The 22,857-nt window shown below is 32.3% G+C and overlaps 2 protein-coding genes, 1 long non-coding RNA gene and 1 pseudogene across 7 annotated transcripts; 2 read left to right on the top strand and 2 right to left on the bottom strand.

Moving 5' to 3' along the window:
• Positions 1-2,391: 2,391 nt before the first annotated feature.
• On the top strand, positions 2,392-5,146 carry LOC108835410 (uncharacterized). 5 transcript variants are annotated; one of them, XR_008937720.1, is made up of 8 exons: positions 2,392-2,573; positions 2,827-2,942; positions 3,123-3,238; positions 3,538-3,767; positions 3,841-3,976; positions 4,052-4,405; positions 4,581-4,726; positions 4,832-5,146. It is a non-coding gene; the product is annotated as an uncharacterized LOC108835410 (long non-coding RNA). The 5 variants fall into 5 exon arrangements; XR_008937721.1 differs by lacking the exon at positions 2,392-2,573 and adding an exon at positions 2,583-2,754; XR_008937722.1 differs by lacking the exon at positions 2,392-2,573 and having other exon boundaries at positions 2,583-2,942; positions 3,129-3,238.
• A 1,279-nt stretch (positions 5,147-6,425) lies between these two features.
• Positions 6,426-8,323, bottom strand: LOC108839657 (WEB family protein At3g56270-like; annotated as a pseudogene).
• A 971-nt stretch (positions 8,324-9,294) lies between these two features.
• On the top strand, positions 9,295-10,811 carry LOC108843342 (probable protein phosphatase 2C 14). The gene is made up of 3 exons (XM_018616520.2): positions 9,295-9,661; positions 9,734-9,895; positions 9,969-10,811. The coding sequence occupies exons 1-3, from the start codon at positions 9,416-9,418 to the stop codon at positions 10,728-10,730; spliced, it is 1,170 nt and encodes a 389-aa protein (XP_018472022.2). The 5' UTR covers positions 9,295-9,415; the 3' UTR covers positions 10,731-10,811.
• A 103-nt stretch (positions 10,812-10,914) lies between these two features.
• On the bottom strand, positions 10,915-17,966 carry LOC108843343 (alpha-L-fucosidase 3). The gene is made up of 4 exons (XM_056996402.1): positions 17,683-17,966; positions 17,381-17,590; positions 11,709-11,881; positions 10,915-11,617 (listed from the first exon to the last, which is right to left on the bottom strand). Exons 1-4 carry the CDS (start codon positions 17,903-17,905, stop codon positions 11,111-11,113), a joined length of 1,113 nt encoding a protein of 370 aa, XP_056852382.1. The 5' UTR covers positions 17,906-17,966; the 3' UTR covers positions 10,915-11,110.
• Positions 17,967-22,857: the final 4,891 nt, after the last annotated feature.

Genomic DNA, 22,857 nt, shown 5'->3' with positions numbered 1-22,857 from the left:
AAAATCAAAAAGGGAGAGTGAAGGAAGGTGAGACTAACTGAAGCAAGAGGGTTATTTTAATGTTTTTGTTGAGGACTATCTAAGCTTAAGGTCATTGGAAGTTTAGAACCATGTTTTGTTGTTTCACTTTGTTGTTTTATTTTGTCTCGTCTTAAGGTCACTATAACTTTTTTGGTATTTCAAATTACCTCGTAATTTGCTTGATTTTTTGTTGGTCAATGAATATTTTGAATCTGTAGATTGAAATTAAAAGTAATACACAATTCCAATTTTTCTGGATACTTAAAATATGGTACTCTTCCACAAATCACTGTTTCGACAGTAATATGTAATATTTTGGGATTCTTTATCAACTACTTAATAATCTGAATGTAAATAATTATAAAGAAATATCAAAACTTAAGTATTTATAGAATTATTTGCTAAAAGTGTATAAGAGTCTATATATATTATATAAAGGTTTATAAAATCATTTCTTAGAGTTTTAAAATTTTTATAAAACAAATTTAAAACGTATGTCGAACATTTTTGATAATTTATAAATCATATAAAACACACAGATAAATAATGGTCTTTTATATTGGCGTTATGATGGCTCATTTTGACCAGAGTGAGGTGGTTGGGTTCATAGATGATGATGATACTGAAAATGAATTAGGAAGTGGGAAGAGGAAGAGTTCAGGGATGAGGATGTTTGGTGACTTGTGGAAGAAGAAAGGGCACAAGTGAAATTGCAAGACTATGTTTTTGCTTACCATTTGTATTTGTATTAATCTCTGAGACTTTTGTAAGTTGGTTGGCTTCATCCCAAGCTAACTTATCAATTCAAATCATGTTTAGCACCTTACATAACTATTAGAAATCGGGTCCTACACAGATCACTCTTTGTAATGGTTCTATGATCTATAAATTGGTCGCGTTTGTAATGGTTCTATTATGATCTATAAACTGGTCTCTGTTTGTAAACGGGATCCTTTAAGGAACTCAGGTTGAGATTAATCCAAAACAATGCCTATAAGAACAACATTACAAAAACAAAAGTTGACTTAAAAAGAGAGAAAAGAGTCTTCATCATCTCTAAACATTCTTGAGCTTTTTCTTCTGAGAAGGTGGCCATTAAACCTTCTTCCTTAATGAGCATTGATGGAAAGGTAAGTTGCGGTGTGTTTTGCTTTCTAACAGATAAAACTCGGTTCAAACGACAGACTTAAGCTTTCGTAGTAGGCAAATGTTGGTTATTGTTTTTTTTTTATAAAAACAAATATTGAGAATATAATTTCTCTTTAAGCACATTAATTTGTACTAAAGCGTGTTTGATATATTGATTGTCAGCAGAAAAAAACCTTTTATATCGTTGTCGTATTTTAGCTGTATTGAACTCAAGAAATAAACATATCAATAGAATTTATCTATGTTTATGCGTTAAATTAAATTGATTTAAATTTTCTAAAATTACACTCTCCTTGCTTTCAAAATTAAACTATAACAGAATCATGAATTATTTTTTTTTCAAAAAAACAAATCATGAATAAAATAAAATAATTACATTTTCTTGAATTATTTTGATAGTCAAACAAAGATGTCATTTATAAAGGCAATAATTAAAACAGTAAAAGTTGTTATAGAAAATAGTGAAAATAACTATTACATATAAAATAAATTAATTACTTACAACATTTTCATTAAATTGGTTTTATTATAAAATAACTATGTTGTACGTATTGTGAACACGAAATGTAGGATTGTTGTATTCACATAAATGTGAAAAATAAATATTATATAATAAAATAATATAGTTCAACCATAATTTTAAATTGCTGTGAAAAAATATTTTTTTAAAAAATATCCAACAAAGCCTGACAGAAAAAAAGAAAGCAGAAGTAAAATTACAAACATGTTATATATCTAAACCGGTATAATAGAAATACAACCCAATTTCTTCAGTAATCACAAAATTTTATTAGAAAAGTTATTCAGTAGTAATGGAATTTACAGCAAAAGTCAACAGGGAAGCTGATTTTTTTTAAAGAAAAATTCAAAGATAATGATCCACTCAAAATATGAAACAAAATCTTTTACAAAAAGTGTTAAAAATATAATTAAATAAAATCATGCGCGAAGCGCGGACTTACCCTAGCACAAAATAGTTGAGTTGCGTTTATTCATTATGATCAATTAGACAGTTAATCTAACCCCTTTTATGTACATATCAGTACTATACTAAAAGCTAAATATAATCAAAGGAGAGGCTATCTACGTTGCAAATTAAATAGGCCAATAGAGATGCTGCTTTCCGCCACGTCATCTCGACTTACAAATTACAATCGGGCCACATTTGTGTGGACTGATATAAAATGAAATGACCCATTTTAAACCCTTCTCTCCTCTCCGACTCTTTCGCTCCATCATCTTCTCCGACTCTTCGCTCCATCATCATCATCGTTTTCAATTTCTGAAACTCGCCATTATTGTGAAGTCATCAAGCCCCCACCCATCAATCATTCATTTATGTTCTTTACTTCTCTCTTCATGAGAGATGGGATATGCAGTGATTAGTTTAGTAGTCCCACCTGGTAAACTCTCTGAATTCCCCCTTCTCACACTATAAATACCATGACTCTCTCTCTCTCTCTCTCCAAAAACTGTAGATATCAAAAACCGTTGATATTACTCATCACTTCTACTGCACAGAGATTGACGAAGCCTACCACTTTCGTGTCTTCCAACACTCACATATGCTTTATTACCGTCTCTGTAAAGTTGTGTTGCAACTCTTAAATACTTCTTCTGTCATCACTTTTTATATGAATCTTTTTGTTTGTTTAGTGTTGTTGCAGCGTGAGTGCTACTACCAGATGATTCCATTAGAGATGGATCTTAATTCGCCTCCTCATCAACGACGGTTTGCAGCGGGGACGTGCCTTAGTACATCAACCTGAAAAGTGAGCAAATACTTAATTTCTAAATACTTAATTTCTAAATTAATGAGTTCTATCTAACAAAGAAAATGTGTGATTTCTCTGCTGTCAGATTCTATAAATAATAATTTACTGGGCTCGCTCTATTTTAGTTACTACAAACTGACGAGTTGTCAATTTTATTTCTGAAACAAACGTCTGAAGTTTCAGAGTAGAATGGAGTTAGGGGAAGAGATCAGGAGCGGTCTTTTTTTTTATAACACTTGCTCTGCTAAGTTCAAGAAAGAGAGGCTGCTGTTAAATGCATCCCACAATCTAAGGTCAACTTTAAAACTAATACTTTATGATGTTCTCCCAAGTTTTTATCTTAAGGTTTATGCTTCCATTGGCTTTAGGTTTGCATGCTCTTTGATGACTGGTATATTTTGACATATATATTACTATAAACCACGTGGATAGAGAAAATGGTCTTCTGCCCACATGAAACTCGACAAAGCTCTTGACTGGAGTTGTGTGATATACAAAGATTAAACTGTCTCATAATTTTTAATTTCCTTCTCCCCCCCTCTCTCTCTATTTATGACATTGTTGCTTTTTTTTGTCTTGGTTTTTGGGTCAGATACTCAGATGAGGGGTGGGAGGTGAGGGATGAAGATGGCTACATGAGAGGATCAGATGCAAGGAGTCGAGCGGGAGAGAAGAGAAGATTATTGTTTCTGTTAGTTTGAAGCCAGTAAGTGAGAAAGATAGGCATAGCGGATTGGGAGTGTATCAATGATGAAATAGTCCAACACAGGAGCCATCTTTCCATTTCTGAGCGTTCCATGTACCCCACAACATATAAGTTTGGTAAGACTTGCTTACTCTGGTAGCTTCTTGATCAAAATTCTATTTTGTTGAGTTTTCTTATGCCTCTAGACAGTGTGTTTGGCCTTGATTGTTGTACGAAGGAGGTGTATGATTAAGGGGTGAAGGAAGTGTCTCTCTTTTTTTCATTGGGGTTCATGGTAAGGCATGTTGCTGAAACAAGAGAGCCGAAGAAGGATTTAACGAATCAGGTACAATCTTCATTTCATAAACACAGTCCTTGGTTTTGGTTTTGAACGTGTTCATTGTTTCAAATTTTCATGAAGCGGCTTGCTACAACCTAGGATCCATGGCTTTTGGTTCGCTCATTGTCTATTTTGTGGAGTCTGTTCGGTCATTCTTGAAGCAATTCGTCGAAGAACAAAACTAATCGGGACGACACTTGATCACTGGTTTTCCAGAATAATGGGTAATTACACTTCACGTGGTTGTCTCAAAAACATTGAATGGACTATCAGATTGGTTATCTGCAATTCCTACATGATGGTAACAAAATTTATTCCCTTCGAGCAAAGGAAAGCCTATCTCTTTGACCATTTCTTGATAGATTGCTGTCTCTTGGCTTCTTATACAAATTGCTATAACAGGGAAAAGCTTCTGCAAATTGTCTGCAATCGCAGGTTTTAAACCTTGGAACTAGGGAATTCCTTGTGTTCAAGATTGAAGTGTTAACTGATATTTTGTTGTACTCGAAATTAGTTTGCTGTTGTAAATTCTTAGTGAAATGCTGAGTTTGCATTGTCCCTGGTGTATGTTATTGTTTCTCTTATCATTTTAGTATTATCTTTGTTTTAGTTGAAGACTTGAAGCCTGAGGAAATCAGTGGCATCAACAGCTGTTTTACTGAGCCTGGAACGCTTGCTGCAACGGGATTGTTCATCGGTGGCACAAAGTACATGGCAATTTAAGGAGAGACACATGCTGTCACTCGAGGGAAGAAGGTACCATGAATGATTCTGATGAATCTTTTGCCTTTTTTGGTAAATATCTTTTGCCTTTCTGTTCCCAAGGCTTTTGTTTTTAATGAATCAGTGCTACTTTTGTAGGGAGATTGTGGTGTTACAACCAAGAAGGCAACCCAAGCCTTGGCTTCTGTGACGAACCAATGACTCCTGGCCAATGCAATATGGTTGTGAAGAGGCTTCGTGACCACCTGATTGAATCAGGGCTCCGAAACCCATATTTTCTTCCTATTGAGGGGAAAGCTATTTATGGAGTGTGATCGATGATTTTAATATTTCAACTGTGTATTACCTTCTACCATGTGATGAATATTGGGGTTGTAAGATTCTAAAACAGTCTGGTATTGTCTTCATTTGTCAATTGTGTCAAGTTGCAAAATTTTAATTAATGGTAGTGTCATACCATAGCTTTTTAGAGTTTATGATTATTCTGCAGATTAATCTTTCTGTAAATTACAATAAAAGATTGATTCAGATCACAAGATCATACGTAGATACTTGCATTACAGTTAACAAATAATCTCTGTACCACAATTCCTCTGAAGGAAGAAGACAGAATCTTAAAATGTAACAATTGGTAGACAAAACCATTGAGGAACATATCTTACCTTTTTGTACTATTGCTATATTCATGCTGAAAGTACGTCAAAATATACAGAAAAGATATATATTACAATAAATTAGATAAATAAAATCAAAATGACTAACCTAATAATTAAAAAATAGGATTTGGAATCAAGAGAATTCTCCGTCACCGGGACATCAGTGGCAACAATGTTATCTTATGAGCAAGTCTTGACTCTTATGTGTTTATATTATTAATAACTTCTTTTCAAGTTTCATCAAATAACATCTATAGAGATGTTATTTCACGAGTACTATTTTTAACTAAAAATGAATGTCAACTCTCTTAAAATTTTTATTAAAAAAATTTCTCACTAAATATTGTTTACAGCTGAATAACAATTGATTTGATACAGTTTTTACAAATGGTTAACTGAATAACATAGGATTGCAAGTGAGTTTTATTGAATTTGCAGAAATCTTATATTGAATAACATTTGATTTGAATTTTTTTTCTAAATCACTAATTCAATAACATGAGATTTAATAAAATCACAAAATCTCCTAAAACACTTAATTCAATACACTCCCTTAAAACAAAATATGTGTTCGGTTTTGTTGTTTTTATCCTACTAATTTACAATTGCAAGAGGCTAACTTATAACTAAACATAATTGGAAAGAATGTAGCTATCAAAGGACCATTATTTCTCTGTGTATCTAAACCATTTCACAAACTTTTCCTTTGCAATTGCTTCTTAAAGAGTCTCATTTCCTACTAGCTAACAATAGTTGAGCCATCATAACATGCTATAGATTGTACATTTTGTGTTAATATATTATGTAATTTTCGGTTGAATTGAGTAAAATATCTAAAAATTTCACAGAACTTTAAAAATTTATAAAATTTATAGCAACTAAAATTTAATATATTTATACGCATTTTCCGCGCGGACAACGACTCTAGTATTGATTAAAGCTCATAAAATAAGGACGTTGCTCACACCTAAATCATAGTATAAGCAGTGTCGTTCACTAACCCCAATACTCAATTATCATTGCAAAAAGCTTTTAGTTTTTTTTTTCATAATATTTTTCTTTCTTTTGGTCCCATATTTGTAATCAGAGTGATACATTGCATAAAATAATTATGGTTTGTTTATGATAGAAGCAAACAACACTCATATGTGATCAAACGAATTAAAACCAAAATATAAATACAAAAAAGAACTGGAATGAGCAAAACATGTTTTCATCAAAGGCTGAGATTTTGCTTTACTATGTCTGTTCAGGAACCGTGTGTGAATGAATCTAAACTTTCTCCTCAACTGTTTCTCGTCAATGTTAAGGGCTTGTTTCCGGTTTAGGCCACTTCCCACTGAAACATTACGGTTTAGCATTGGCTTAGGGAGATCGTCAAGCGGCTTGTGCTGGTTCACATGGCTCAAGAAGGAGCGTCGAGGAATGTTATCATCACCTTTCATCGACCGCTTTGCTCTAATAGCTTTCTGATCTTTCCATGACTCAATTTTCCACAGGCGAAATGCATCTTCTGCTTCAAGATGCTTCACATTAGAAATTTCTACCCGGTTTAACGCAGCTTCTAAGGCTCCTCAAACTGTTAAGCTCCTCAGCTAGAGACGCCGCTCCAAGAAATTTTTTATGTTCCAGTGTCTTCATATTCAAAGATTCAACGTAGGATCGGATGATCGGATCATAGAAAGATCGTCCATTGTTTTACCAAGATTCATACTGGTTTGCTTTAGTTCCGTGACGACCATATCTGGAGACCTCATGGGACTACGATGGCTACGCTCATCACGGTTCATCTCTTCTGCACAACAGAGACGTGATGACTTACCCTTCTTTTCCTCTTCGAATTTGGTTCTGAAAAGATATCAAACAAACAATAAGAAAACAGTACTCAGCTAAAATTTATGAAACTATGAAGATGTAGAATAATAATTAACTGTGAACTCAAGCACAAACAATATAGATAGCTCAATTCTATAGGGGTTAACGGAGATACAAACAGGTTGCTCTGTTCCAGATTTCATCACAAAAGGGTTTGTTTATCTTTCTTCACTTCTGCCTTTTGGAGTGAACACTCCTATTAGTTCATGGACTGTAACTTTTTTTTTCTCCTTTCTTCTTCACATGCTCCCTGCAGTAAAAAAAACGACAGCCTTCAAATTCAACCATACCCATTTTCTAGAGCAAAGATAGATTACTTGTTCAGTCATAAGAAACCGAAAGCGGATTCCTCTTGGCGTTCAAATTCAACATGAAATGGGACAAAAGAAGACTGGAAGGGCTCCAATAAATCATTATGCTCTTCCGAAGCAATGAGTGGGAAGGTTTGACCCAGTTCTCAAATAGTCTGGATACTGGGATGCTTTTATATTAAACAAACGAACCATAAAGAGTACAAACTTACATTCAGTTCTTCCGAACAGTCCTTGGTCCATGGTTGAGAAATCCTCTTCAAATTCTGAATTCTACAATGAAACCGAGAAGTTTATCGTCGACAATCTTTGCCGGAGATTCGCCTCCGACTCATCACAGGCAGCGCGTCTCATCCCCAGATTCTAAGGCCTAGCTGCTGTTGCCACGAATCAAGAAATGGAGACTGGTCTGTTGGTTGCGTGATCTGGAAACGAATAAATCAAAATTAGTGAAAGAAGAATAACAAATTAGTTCAACCGTGAATAAGGCAGTAGTGAAAGGAGTGGAGAAGTTATATATGGTCAGGCTGGGAAATTGAAGAGTTGATTGATATTCGGTGTTACACTATTATTGAGAACTTTATTAATGAATGTAATTGACGTTAGTAGAGCTTCTCGATGGTTAAAATTTATTATGTTCTTGTTGAGATGAGGAAGAGGAATAGCTAGGTGGCTAAAGCGGTAGCAGGGAACGCGAATAGATTTCTTGGCCTGGGCTTTGACAGAAACAAATTTAAACGAAAACTATATTTGGCCTGATTCAAATGAACGATTGTAATTATAAGTGGTGACATGTACGATATCTTGTTTCTCATTGGTCTGAATTTCCATGTCTACGTGGACACTCTCATTGCTCTAGTTCAAGAGCTTTTAGTATAGTTTTGATATATATATATATATTATATATATATATATATAGATTTATTGGTATGTCTGGGCGTTTGGGTATCTATTCGGATACGGGTCGATTCTTTCGGGTATCGGGTTTTTTGGATTTGGAAATTAAAATCCATTCGGGTATTATAAAATTTAAGGTCGGGTTTGAGTCGGGTCTTTCCGGGTCCAGATGGATTCGGTTCTGACGTAAAAGAACCTAAAAAACCGAATAACCAATGTATCTGAAATAGGTTCGGATAAAAATATCCAAAGTAACCATAATACATGTATTCGGTTCGAGTATTTTATATCCAAACTATCCAAATATACCAATAAACAACCAAAAAATACTCATTAGACTCGGTTTTGTTTAAGTATTTTTATCTAAACTATCATATTTTATCTGAAAATACACAAAGTATTGAAAATAACTAATATATTAAATTTATAATTATAAATAAAATTATTATACATATAATTGTAAATAATATTTTTAAATACATTTGTATATTTCGGATATCTTCGGATACTCATTCGGTTCTCGGTTCTCGGTTCGGGTTGGGTCGGGGTAAAATACCGGTTCTTCGGATATAATAGTTTAGGACCCAAACAATTATTTCTGAAGAACCGAATATACCCGATACCCTGATTTTTCGGTTTGATTCCGGTTCGGGTCCTCAGATCCGGTTTTTGTGTTTAGGCCTAGTTATTGAAAAGACAGAAAGTATATGTATATGTATATGTAATTTTCTCAATTTACAATGTACAAGTTGTTTTGTTTTCTCCATTTGAAGTGATATGAACGTTTGGAAAACGAACTTTTCTTCGTTTTCGACCGACCCAAAAACCCTAAAGCATCCATTGACTTTACCACTGACTTTTTCCGCCCCACATTTTGTTTGTAGCCGTTGCGTTGCTCTTCCTTTCACAATATATGTTTACACTAACTAAGCACATCAGAAGAAAGAAACAAAAAAAAAAACGGCTTGACTTTTTCTTCTGCCATGGAAACTAGACTAAGCAGCACGGTCCCAAAGCTTCCGTCTTTGAAGAGAAAGAGACCTCCCCAGATAGAAATCCCAAACATCCTCCAAGAAATCCAAACCGATGACCTCAGATTCAGAGACTCAGCTCACGGAAACGACGCCACCGTGTGCTCCGGAGGAAACGGGTTCGGTGTTGTCTCCAGAAAGGGGAAGAAGAAGTTCATGGAAGACAGTCACAGAGTTGCTGTCGGAACCTCAAACACGGTATGTTTCTTTTTCTTTTCGCTTTGAATTTATTTACTTTGGGTTGAATGGGTTTTGTTTGGTGGGTTGCAGAGCTTCTTTGGAGTTTATGATGGGCATGGAGGTGGTAAAGCTGCAGACTTTGTAGCTGAGAATCTGCACAAACATGTTCTTGAGATGGTGAAGGATTGTAAGGATAAAGGAGAAGCCTTTAAAGCTGCTTATTTGAGGACTGATCGTGATTTCTTAGAAGAGGTAACAACAAAGCTTTGAAAGATTTACAATCTACTTGAACTTACTGGTAACGGAGTTGAAAAAATTAATGTAGGGTGTAGTGAGTGGTGCCTGCTGTGTTACAGCTTTGATACAGAACCGGGAGATGATTGTCTCTAATTTGGGAGATTGTAGAGCTGTTCTTTGCCGTGGTGGAGTTGCTGAGGCTCTTACGACTGATCACAGAGCAGGGAGAGACGATGAACGTGAAAGAATTGAGAATCAGGGAGGTTATGTGGAGTTTCATCGAGGGGCATGGCGAGTTCATGGGATACTAGCTATCTCCAGGAGCATTGGAGATGCACATTTGAAGAAATGGGTGGTTGCTGAACCTGAGACAAGGATATTCGATTTGGAACAAGATATGGAGTTTCTTGTCTTAGCTTCTGATGGGCTTTGGGATGTGGTTAGTAATCAAGAAGCGGTTGACACGGTGTTGACTGTAAAAGCTCAGAGAAAGACGCCTAGAGAAAGCGAGGAGGATGAGAGTTTGTCCAAGGGGCTTGTTAATGTAAGTCCATCTTCAAAACTCCGGCGAGTTTCGCTTGTCAAGCAACGTAAGGAGCTCTTGCCAGTTCAATCTCCCAGATGTGCAAAACCATACCACTCAGAGAATGAATCACCAACCTACCATGAAGTTGGGAGTCCACCTCCAAAGTCAAGGAAGATCACCGCGTTGAAGCGGGTAAAGATGAAGAAGTCTGAGTCTTGTTGGGCCAAGGAAGCTTCCAAAGAGCTTGTGAACCTTGCTGTTAGTAGAGGTAGTATGGATGATATCACAGTGGTCATTGTAGATCTCAACCACTACAAATGCTGAAAAGCCTCATCACTCCCTTCACATATACCTCTCTATGCTTGTATTCTATGTTTGTTTCATGTAAATGCTTGTTGACAATGATGAACCTATCTCACCAACAACAATCTTAAAAAAAAAAAGGGTTGACCTTTCTCCGGAGAGAGAATGTGAATGCCCTGGTGGCCACACAGCGGATTCGAACTCGGATTTGAACTCGGGTCTTTTAGACATCTACGGAACTCCTTGTGCCATCCGACCACAGATGCGTGGTTCAACAACAATCTTATTACCAATCAAACAGCCAAGACACAGGAGACTCACACAAACTTGTGTCCTTAAAGACACTATAGAAATAAACTCATAGAAAACAAAGAAAAGCTTCTCTCTTCTTCTTGTTTTTGTCACTGCTTGTGACAGGCCATGCTCAGCCCGGTTGCGATCTTATCGAAGATGATTTTATTAGCAGCCTGAGTGAAGTGTATACCGTCCCAAACAATAGCCTTGTCAGGCTCATCGCATGATTTTCCAATTAAAACCTCATTGCCATCCACAATAATCTTCTTCCCACACCCAGTCTTCCTGTTGTAATTGTATTTCCCTCCGTAGCCACAGCAAGAAACCAACGACTTACTGAACCCATATTCCTGCGCGTGAGCAAACAACTCGTATTTGATAGAGTAGATATCTACGTAAGTAATGGCAGCTTCAGACAAAGAAGCTCTAAGCTCGGTCACGGCTTGTGACAAGGCGTCGTTGAACTGTTGAGCCAAATGGTTCAAGGGAGAAGCACATCCGTGTGCGTCAAAGTCTGATGCTGGGAGCGGGAACCATTCGATCACGTAAGCTAAACAACCGATGGGTCCTGTGTTGTGAATCCAGAAGTATCTCCCTCCTTCTTTGTATATATTCTGTCACCCAAACCAAAAGAAACCAAGAAAGTTATGATAACCACCTTTCACTGGAACAGAGTATATAAAACAGAGAGGCTAGACCACCGACCGTGACAGCAGTCTTGAACTGGATGATGAGCTGAGGAACATCGCTGGTTCCAATTTCTTGTACGCTCTTTTTGGCGAAGTAACCAGCGGTGAGATCGTTTTGTCCGATGTCAATAGTGTACAACGCCTTGGAGAAACTGTTGGCTTCAGGCAGAATTGTCGTATATATTCCTCCTGTCACATTTTGACGTGGTGATGAATAATATAACAAATTTTCACTTTTTTTTTAAATATGAAAACGCTATTTCGTGACCATCAGATACTCAGGGTTCGGTTTAATTTTGACTTTTCCAGTTTCTGAATTTCAAAAATTAAATTCCATTCGGATTATATAATATCAGATTTGGTATGGAGTATTGTTGATTCGAATCAGATTTGAGACTTGCAATCTAAAAATATTTTAAAATCTAAGATTACCTTAAAGCTTAAATATATAAAAAATTTAGAAACCTTATTCATTAAAAGTATGACTAGAATATTAAAATATATATTACAGTGAATATACAAGTTACTAGGGGTGGGCAATCAGGGTTCATTAAGGTTTCAAGTAGGGCCGAGCGTTCGGGTACCCATTCGGGTTTCGGTTCAGTCCAATCGGGTTTCGGGTTTTCGGGGTCAAAGATTTCAGCCCAATTCAGATATTTCTAAATTTCGGTTCGGGTTCGGTTCGGATCTTTGCGGGTTCGGTTCGGTTCAGATTCGGATAACCCATTTAAAATGTTTTTAAATTTTCAAAATTCATTATATACTTTAAATTTTCAAAATCTATAAGAAAGATAATATATTACATATAAATTTTCATAACATATATGTCAAAATATCTTAATTTAATATATAAATTGGTTTTCTTTGAATATTTAGATAAAGAATCAATAGATATTTAACTATTTTGGTGTTTTCAGTATACTTTAGCTATTTTAAACATTTACTTTTGACTATTTGCATATATTTTCCGAGTATTTTGGAAAACTTAAAGGTATCTTATATATTTTTAATATTTTTAATATACATTATATATAAAAATAATGTATATATTTAAGTATATAAATTTATTTCGGATACATTCGGGTACCCAAAATATTTCGGTTCGGATCGGGTTCGGTTTCGGTTCTTTAAATACCGAAATTTTGAATCCGTTCGGATATTTAATCAATTTCGGTTCGGGTTCGGTGCTATTTTTCGGATCGGGTTCGGTTCGGTTTTTCGGGTTCGGATTTTTTGCCCAGCCCTAGTTTCAAGTTTTCGGATTTATAAATTTCAGTCCAATTTAGAAATTATAAAAATTTGGTCGGATTCAGCTCGGGAACAATTCAGATTTAATTACATGTCTAAGATCCAGTTATCCGAAATAGTTTTGGATGCAGATATTAATCGGGTTTTAGGTTTCTGATTGATTTGTACTTGACTAAACTTAATATATTTTGGGAAAATTGCCAATAGAGAACAAAAAAATAAGGGTGTTGTCCCTTTGGTATAAATTCTTTTTTGTCTAATTTTTCTCTTTTCTACCCTTTGTATTTCTGAAAAATAATGAAAAAAATACTTTTGTGAATCAAAAAAAATATTAAAAATATAAACAATTAATAAAACACCTATATACACAAGCTGGTATTTTTTCTTTTTTCAAAAAGTTAATAAATAAAAATTTGAAAATACGTTCTACTAAAGGTAGAATGTGCCTTCTACGGAAAATTGTATAGTAGAAAGCGATTTCTAAAATAAACACGTTCATCTAATATTTTTAGAACGTACATTCTACTATTTACTAATTTTCTAAAAAAGTGGAATGCGCATTCTACTAATTCTAAAAGCTATCTACTTTTCGTCCGGAAGCATCTTCTACTTTTATTAAGTATTCTAAATTTCGTGGAATGTATTTTCTAAAATGTACTCTTCCGTCTACTAAAAGTAGAAAGCGTGTTCTAGATTTTTGTCAATCTTCTAAACTTTTAGAAGGCGCCTTCTACGGATAATATTATCTGATTTTTGCGAAAATTAATGAAAATTTCAGTTAAGGAAATATTCTAAAAATCTCCTAAAAATATTCTAACTTCCTAAAACGTGTTATTTTCGATTTTACTTGTCAAAAGTTTTAAAAAAATGATTCTCTCTTGTCTTCTTCATTAATCTATGGTTTTTCCATTTTTTTTTTTTGATTTTTTTTTCACAAATTCTTGTTCTCTATGATACATATCTATACAATATGTGGTGTTTTGAAATTATTTGCAATTTTTTGTAAAGTTTTATTTTTATTTTTATAAAGTTTACAAATTTTATTTTCATTAAAAGTTTTATTAAAAACATTTTTAAAAGTTCTATTTTTATTAAAAAGTTAGATAAAATTAACAAGGTTATAACTGTTTTAAACTTTTTATAAAAATAAAACTTTGTAAAATGTTTTTTATAAAGTTAGTTTAAAGTTTTTATGAAATTTTTTTGTAAAGTTTTATTTTTATAAAGTTTAATTTTTTATTTAATTAAAGTTTTATTAAAAACTTTTAAATTTTTTTATAAAAATAAAAATTTGTAAAATGTTTTTTAATAAGTTTATTTAATGTTTTTATTAAAATTTTTTGTAAATTATTTTTATTTTTACAAAGTCTATTTTTATTAAAAAAAATTAGCTTTTTATTTTATTTTCCCTTTTTAAAACGTTTTAAATTAAATTTCTGAAAAATTCTTTTAGTTTAATATGTTTAATAAAAATTTACAAATATTTTAAACTTTTTATAATAAATAAAACTTTTTAAAACGTTACAAATATTTTAAACTTTTTATAAAAAATAAAACTTTGTAAACTGTTTTTATTAGGTTGATTTAACATTTTTTGTTAAAAAAAAATTGTAAATTATTTTATTTTTATTAAGTTTTACAAAGTTTATTTTTGTTAAAAAAAAATAAAAGTTTTTATTTTTATTTTCCCTTTTTAAACGTTTTTAATTATTATTTATTTTAAATTATATTAGCTTAATGTGTTTAATTAGATTAATCAAGGGTTAGTTTTGGGATTATGAAAGAAATTATACTAAAAGGACAACTAAATGATGGTTTTATACCATAGGGACAACCATGCTGAATTTTTGTTCCGTTTTGGCAATTTTCCCATATATTTTCATATTTTCAATAAATTTGTATATGTAACTTCCTTAAACCATATTGTTGTCCTTCAAAATACTTTTGGAAACTCATATATCAACCATATGAGACTCACCCTTGAACTATACGTGACATATCAGATATACCATGAGATACAAATTTTTTGTACAAATAAGAATCATACATAATGAAACGTAAACAAATTACAATTAACAACTAGCAATTCTAAAAACACAAGAGACATTTTTTAAAGAACATTGTTTAAATTTTAAAACCGAACATATTTACTATTGAACTTCAAAATGCAATTGTCAAAACATAAAAACATCAATACTGATCACCAAAAACCAAAAATATATACTTCTTTCATTTCAAAATAATATATATATATTAGAATTTTCACGTATATTAAGAAAATACGTAAAATTTCAATTATAAATGCATTACTTTTGTGTTTTACTATTTTCTATAACTTTTAGCTAATCAAAATTCATGATTAATGTTTTCGAAGTTTACAATTTATCATTATTACATACATTAAAAATGTAAAATATGGATTTTTTAGAAATAAAATTTTATGCCTAAAACATGGATTATTCTGAAACAAACCGAAGGAGTATTAAACTAATTATTTGAGTTAATTACTCATATAATAAATAGTTATTTTAGGTACTCAATAATATTTTAATGTATTTTGAATATACTAAGGACTTTATCTGATTAGGCACAAATTTTTTTTTGAAATTTTGAAATTTTTGGATTTTACCAGAAATTCATTTTGCTTCGGATAAATCCATAATCCAAAATATTGTAGAACAACATTCATTCAATATTTATGTCAGGAATTCAGATTGGTTGGAGCTCATTTTTATCGGTTAGGTTCAGTTTGAATTTTCGAATTCTATTTATTTATCCAACCCTACAGTTACTTATTCATGTTTATATGTGATGCAGAGAGATATTTAGATATATTCTCAATATATTAATTATCTAGTTTATTATTTGTTTTGATATTTATTTTAATTAGTTATAATTATCTTAAGGATTTTAATAGTTATTAGGTTATTTGGTTTTCATATAAATAGGCATCTTATGCCTAGAGTTGTATTCAGATTATTGATATTGATATTTTATAAAGAGAGGTTTGAAACCCTTTTATTTCCTTGTTACGGCTAGAACTCGAGAGTTCTCAACGAATCAAGAAGACTTTGATCCTAGGTATTCTCAGACTAAATAGGATTCATTGTGTTATCGTAGCTTGCGCTGCATCAGTTTGGTATCAGAGCAAAGTGTTTTGGTTTCTTAATCAAAACTCGATTCTGAAATCATGGAGAATTTATTTCTCGAAAGTGAAGAGATCGGTTACATAGATATTATTGGTGATCCAGTTTATGATATCTACGAGCAAGATAACATGAACTTCATCAACTATCAATTACCAAAGGACGTGATTATGAATCAAAGTCAAACCGTGATATCAAGAGAAGACGTCCACGGTGGCAGCCACTTTAACCCTATTAAAGAAGGCTTGTTCGTGAGAAGAATGGAGATAGTGGAGGTTTTGTCATCTTATACTAAAAGGCACGTGAAGGCAAATTTTCAATTCTTTTGTTTTTCTACGGAAGATATGAAGATTAAAGTTGTAGTGCAAAAGAATTATATTCTTTTATTTGAAGGATATGATCGACAGAAAATTAGAGGAAGAGACAATTATGTTTGTTATCGACAAGATTTTGGGATTGAAGACCACGGTTAAGATTCGAGGACGAATCTTCTCCAACCCGAAGAGAATGATGCAGAGAGATATTTAGATATATTCTCAATATATTAATTATCTAGTTTATTATTTGTTTTGATATTTATTTTAATTAGTTATAATTATCTTAAGGATTTTAATAGTTATTAGGTTATTTGGTTTTCATATAAATAGGCATCTTATGCCTAGAGTTGTATTCAGATTATTGATATTGATATTTTATAAAGAGAGGTTTGAAACCCTTTTATTTCCTTGTTACGGCTAGAACTCGAGAGTTCTCAACGAATCAAGAAGACTTTGATCCTAGGTATTCTCAGACTAAATAGGATTCATTGTGTTATTGTAGCTTGCGCTGCATCAATATGCTAGTTTTAATTACTCATTATGATATTTGAATGTCTTTAGATTTCGAGTAAAACCTAAAATCTGAAATAGTGCAGAACAAGATCCTTTTGGGGATATTTTTGTCATTGAATTTGGATTCATATTTTTGGTTTGGTTCGTTCAAATTTTAGGTTCTGGTTTGTTTGCCCGCCCTCTTTTTCTTTTTTTTGGTCAACACCCACCCTCTAATTATGTTTTTTTTTTGTAAAAAGAAAGGGTTAAACCCGGGTCAATGATGACACAAGCCTAATCACCGGGTGAAGGTATAGCCCACGGATAGACCATCTCCTGGACATTCAAATGAGTCGAAAGCAATAGTTCATATCCGTGTGGCCGGTGGAATTTGAACTATTCCACAATATACTCATGTAACATATCAGTTAAACCGGTTATCTCGATCTTCTCATAGATTCAACGAGTGAGTGAGAGGGTCGCACCGCGATTGCGAACTGCTTGTGATCTGTTTCGGAAGTTGGAGAATTGTATGGCCTGAACATCGAGTGAAAATGGACTGTATCCAGTTCTACGAAAAGTGGTGTTGACAGCTCTGATGGGAGATCCTGCCGTCGCGAAGTTAGCGCCATGGCTGAAGTTTGAACCGACCGAGTCTAGGAACGGACTTAGATACGGAAATCCAAAACTGTCGGCTGCGTCAAAAAAGGAAGACAAATAATCACTAAAACGCTAACGCAAAAGAATGTATTTTGATAAGAGTATAACATTAGTTAATAATTATTACCTATGAAGTCAATGACGAGGCGACCGTCGCAGTACCTCCCGGCAGGTGAGCCGGGGAAGGAAATGCCGTGAGGAGGACCAACCTGGCCAAAAGCGGCAGAGAGACCTCCGGTGTCGGAGTTAGAGTCGCCGAAGTTGAAGATTGCTGGGAAATGGCATGGAGCATGGTCTGATGATATTGAAAACAAAGAGAGAGCAAACAATGAAGATATGACTGACGTCATATTGGTAACCAAGAAGAATAAGAGGTAAGGAAGGATCCTAAGAAAGGTAAAGATAATATAGCTTCAAGTAGGCCTAGCTTCAAGCATCGAATTCAGTCACGTGGCTTTTATCCTCCAAAGAAATAATAGAGTAGGAGATACCAACAAAAAAGATATTAAAATTTGAAAAAAACACATTACCCCACCAAAAAGAAAGTGAAAGCTGGGGGAAAAGATTAATGATGACCCTGACATGCTAAAAAAACCTATCTTCTGCTGCTATTAAATTCATGCTTTTATGTATGAAACCGGGTTAATACGAAAACTGATGGTGGTCAAAAGTCACCTTATTGCTGCTTACCATAAAGGTGTTACATCAGTGCAGACGCAAATGTATTCGCTAACACCATTTGGAGCAGAAACTCATGTCGGAGAACATGGTTGAAGACAATATGACATGGAACTTTTGTGACGTGTTAAAAATAGCAATAATTTTTGTTAAATGAGTTTTTTAGAATTTTTATCAAAAGGATGTATTTGAAATAATCTTTTTAAAAAATTCTATTTTAGAAAGTTATAATTTTTATAGAGAAATATTTTGTCTTTGGGATTGTGGTTTATAAATTATGATAACATGAATTTTGTTAATACATGATTATTTTTTTTACAATTTTAGATTAATAGTTTGTATTTTTAAAATATTTTTTTTAAATGATATTTTTAGAATTGATGATTTGGGATTTTATTAATAATTTTGTGAAGAAATATTATAGATTTAGGATTTTGATTTTGAAATAAGGATAACAACATTTTTTGTAGATAAATAAGTATTCTTTTAGAAGTTTTGATCAATAGTTTGTATTTCTTAAATAAACTTTTTTAAAATGCTATTTTAGGAAAGTTATCATTTTATACAGAAATAATGTTGATTTTGGATTGTGATTTAGAAATTAGGATAACATGAATTATTATTGATAATTGAGTATTTTGTAAAAAGTTTTGATCAATATGTTGTAATTTCTAAATAAAGTTTTTAAAAAATTTTATTTTTGGAAAGTTATAATCTTTACTGAGAAATATTGTAGACTTGGTATTGTAATTTTGAAATAAGGATAACAAGAAATTTTTTTTGATAAATGAGTATTCTTTTAGAATTTTTTATCAATAATTTGTATTTTTAAAATAAACCTTTTAAAATGCTATTTTAGGAAAGTCAACATTTTTATAGAAAAATAATGTAGATTTGGGATTGTGATAAATTATGATTAAAAGAATTTTTGTGGACAGTTGAGTATTCTGTAAAAGAGTTTTGATCAATATGTTGTAATTTTAAATACACTTTTTAAAAATGACATTTCGGAAAATTATCATTTAATATAGAAATATTGTAGATTTGAAATGTGATTTAGAAATTAGGACAACAAGAATTTTGGTTGATAGATGAGTATTCTTTTAGAATTTTTGATCAATAGTTTCTATTTTTAAATAAACTTTTTAAAATGCTATTTTAGGAAAGTTATCATTTTTATAGAAAATAATGTAGATTTGGAATTTTGATTTAAATATTAGGATAACAAGAATTTTGGTGGATAGTTGAGTATACTGTAAAAAATTTTGATCAATATGTTGTAATTTTAAATTAAAAATTTCAAAAATGATATTTTTGTAAAGTTATTATTTTTATAGAAAAATATTGTAGATTTGGGATTGTAATAAAAATTAGGATAACAAGAACTTTTATTGATAGATGAGTATTCTATAGAATTTTGATCAAAAGGTTCTATTTTATAAATGCACTTTTTTAAAGAAAGTTATATATTTAATTGAGAAATATAGTAGATTTGACAACTGTGAACAAATAAGAATGAGAAATTGTCACTAATACCATTTTTCTTATACCACTTTTTAACTATACACTAATCAACTATACCACCAAATTTTTAATGATCAAAATACTATTGTATCCTTAGATAATTAAATCTAAATTGCTTTTCTTCTTCCCCACGACTGGTTTCTCAGACCGGAGGTTTCAGCTCTGATCCTGTTGGTGACTGTAAGATCTGTGATTGTGAGATCGGTGATTGTGAGATGGTGCCTCTCATTTCAGGTAACGATGACGACTGAGAGTATGAACCCGTTGATGTTATTGTTAGGTCAATTCACGATAACCCGGAACCAAATCGGGACGCTGCGTGCGGCGCCTGCGGAAGGCCGGAGTCGATGGAGCTCGTAGTAGTCTGCAACGGTTGTGAGCGAGGGTTTCATCTCTTCTGTGTTAACGACGGAGTAGAGGCTGCTCCTTCCGCCGACTGGATGTGCGGAGACTGTGTTACCGGTGTCGGGAAGAGTAAATTGTGGCCGTTAAAATAACATGCTAATTGTTATTTAGACTCCATTGATGATCCTAATTGTTTCCTTTATGCTGTATAAACTTGATTTAGATTACGTCGATTCCATCGCTGTTACTTAGAACGAGCTTTGGATTCTCAGTTGTAACCATTTACATCTGGTTTTATTTGTAGGATATATATAATTCGTTAACGATGGATTTGACCTCGAGCTCTCTCATCTCTAGCTTTGACCTCTTATTGAGCTTCGACCGAACCCACCTCTTCCTATTCTCGTCGTTATTCTCCTCCGATTTGGGTTTCAATCATCGTTGAGTCATTTCTGCTAAAGAACAAAAAAAAATGGCGACTTTAACTGAGCCATTATCATCTTTAAGCTTCACGTCTTCTCATTTCTCTACTGTCTCTGTTGGTTCTTCTAATCATTTCTCACCGAGCTTAGCTTCTAACCTCGAAGTTGTTAGTCTAAGCAAACGATCAGCTCCAATCTTGAGCAGCTTCTTAGTAACCCTGATTGTGATTACACAGATGCAGAGATCATTGTGGATGGTGTTCCCGTTGGTGTCCACAGATGCATTTTATCCGCTAGAAGCAAGTTCTTCCAGGAGCTGTTCAAGAAAGACAAGAAGAGTTCCAAGATTGAGAAACCAAAGTACCATTTGAAAGAGGTGTTGCCTTATGGAGCGGTTGGGTATGAAGCTTTTGTTTATTTCCTTAGTTATATCTACACTGGGAGGTTAACTCTGTTTGTGTTGACTCTGTCTGTGCTTATGATTCTTTCCGACTTGCTATTGATTTTGTCGCTGAGTTGATGTATGCTTCATCTATTCTCCAAGTGCATGAGCTTGTTTCATCTTTTCAGGTGTGTAAATGAAGCTTTCTCTTTGTTTTCTTGATTCAGAGATTGTTTAATTAACAGTTTATGTTGTGTGTTTGCAGCGGAGGCTTTGTAACTTTGTGGAGAAGTAAAAACGTGTTGATTTATAAACCCTTATAAACGATTAAGTTAACCCTTAATTGATTTATAAATAGTTTTGTCTCTATGAACTATTATAAATGGTATGTGTGTTATACCAATTATGAACTTTTATAAAAAAAAACTCTAAACCAATTTTTAAAAACTAGTTTTATAGTTTGTAAAAAAGTATTATTTGTTCTTAACCAATTTGTAAACACTTATAAATAATTATAAACTTTTATTAATGGGTACACTTTTATAAGAGTTTATAACTGAAACACAAAAGATTTAAATTCTTACAAAGGAAATGCCAGTTTATATATACTTATAAATTTTTATAAATTAATTTATAAGGCCTTATAAACTGATTTGTGGCTTATAAAGTGATTTTGAGGCTTTAAGTTAATTTATTATTGTTATTGACTAATTTTAGTTTTATAAGTGTTATAAACTGATTTAGCAGAATAGATATTTTTCAAACAGCTCAAGAAGACTCTCTAAACAATTTTCATACCTTTTTATATTTTTTATAAAGCCTTTATAATATTTTTATAAATCTTTATAAACCTTTATAAATGGTTTATAAACTCTAAATAAATATGTTTATTTACTTTATAGACCTGTATAAATTATATCTTTATAATGTTTTATATAAATCTTGATTCTTAACCCTTATTAAATCTTTTATAAACCCTTTATAAACTCTTTTTAAACTTCTACAAACATTTATAAACTTTTATAATTGGTTTATGAAGCTGACCCTCTAGTATTTGATGATTTTCTAGTTTTGTATCTGATATAAATTATTTATAAACCCTTACAAAGTTATTTATAAGCACTTATATAGTTATTTATCACTCTTATAAACTCTTAAAAAATTTCGTTGTAAAAAATGTAATAAATCTCTCAAAATGATTTATAAACTCTTACTACTACACATATATCCATGATGCTTTTAAATTTTCTTAAGCAATTGAATGGTTTTGTACACCCTTCTAATTTTCTTTTTAATAAACTCTTACAAAACTCTTAAAATGATTATATAAACTCTTACAAATTGATTTATAAACTCTTATAAATTGATTTATAAATTGATTTATAAACTCTTATAAATTGATTTATAAACTCTTATAAATTAATTTATAAACTCATACAAGTTGATTTATAAACGGGAATTCGGTCAAAAACACTGAACATGGTAAGAATGACCAAAAGAAATATTGATTTGAGGCTGGCCAAAAAAGCCTGAACTTTTGTTGATTTTTATCAGTTTATTAAGAAACTTTGATTGACTGACCAGATTAAGCCACCGTTAACTAACAGTGAAGACGTGGTTAATCAACTTAAATACGATCGTTAAGTAAAACAACGTCATTTTGAGATGGAATGAAACGACGTCGTTTTACCTATTTTTATTATCAAAAATATGTTGTTCGCGCCAAATGACGAGGTTTCTTACCACTAGACTACTGTCACTTTTAAGAATATTCATAACATGTTTTCTTTTATTGAGTATCAAACAAATCTCGAAAAATCTAAATTTTTTAAAAAAAAATTCCAAAAAATCTTAAAAATTCAAGAAAATTCTGAAAATTAAAATTAAAATTGAAATTATAAATATTAAAAAAAAAACATTAAATTTGTTTTATAAAAATTAATGTATCTAA

This window comes from Raphanus sativus, chromosome 2 (genome assembly GCF_000801105.2).
Source record: "Raphanus sativus cultivar WK10039 chromosome 2, ASM80110v3, whole genome shotgun sequence".
NCBI lineage: Eukaryota > Viridiplantae > Streptophyta > Magnoliopsida > Brassicales > Brassicaceae > Raphanus > Raphanus sativus.
The sequence above is the reverse complement of the archived record's forward strand: the minus strand, read 5'-3'. Positions and strand labels throughout refer to the sequence as shown.

Coding starts and splice junctions, on each gene's coding strand:
- LOC108843342 (XM_018616520.2), top strand. CDS start 9,416: ATGGAAACTAGACTAAGCAGCACGGTCCCAAAGCTTCCGTCTTTGAAG. Junction 9,662..9,733: donor CTGTCGGAACCTCAAACACG/GTATGTTTCTTT, acceptor GGTGGGTTGCAG/AGCTTCTTTGGAGTTTATGA. Junction 9,896..9,968: donor ATCGTGATTTCTTAGAAGAG/GTAACAACAAAG, acceptor AAATTAATGTAG/GGTGTAGTGAGTGGTGCCTG.
- LOC108843343 (XM_056996402.1), bottom strand. CDS start 17,905: ATGACGTCAGTCATATCTTCATTGTTTGCTCTCTCTTTGTTTTCAATA. Junction 17,591..17,682: donor CCTCGTCATTGACTTCATAG/GTAATAATTATT, acceptor TTTTTGACGCAG/CCGACAGTTTTGGATTTCCG. Junction 11,618..11,708: donor AGTTCAAGACTGCTGTCACG/GTCGGTGGTCTA, acceptor TTTGGGTGACAG/AATATATACAAAGAAGGAGG.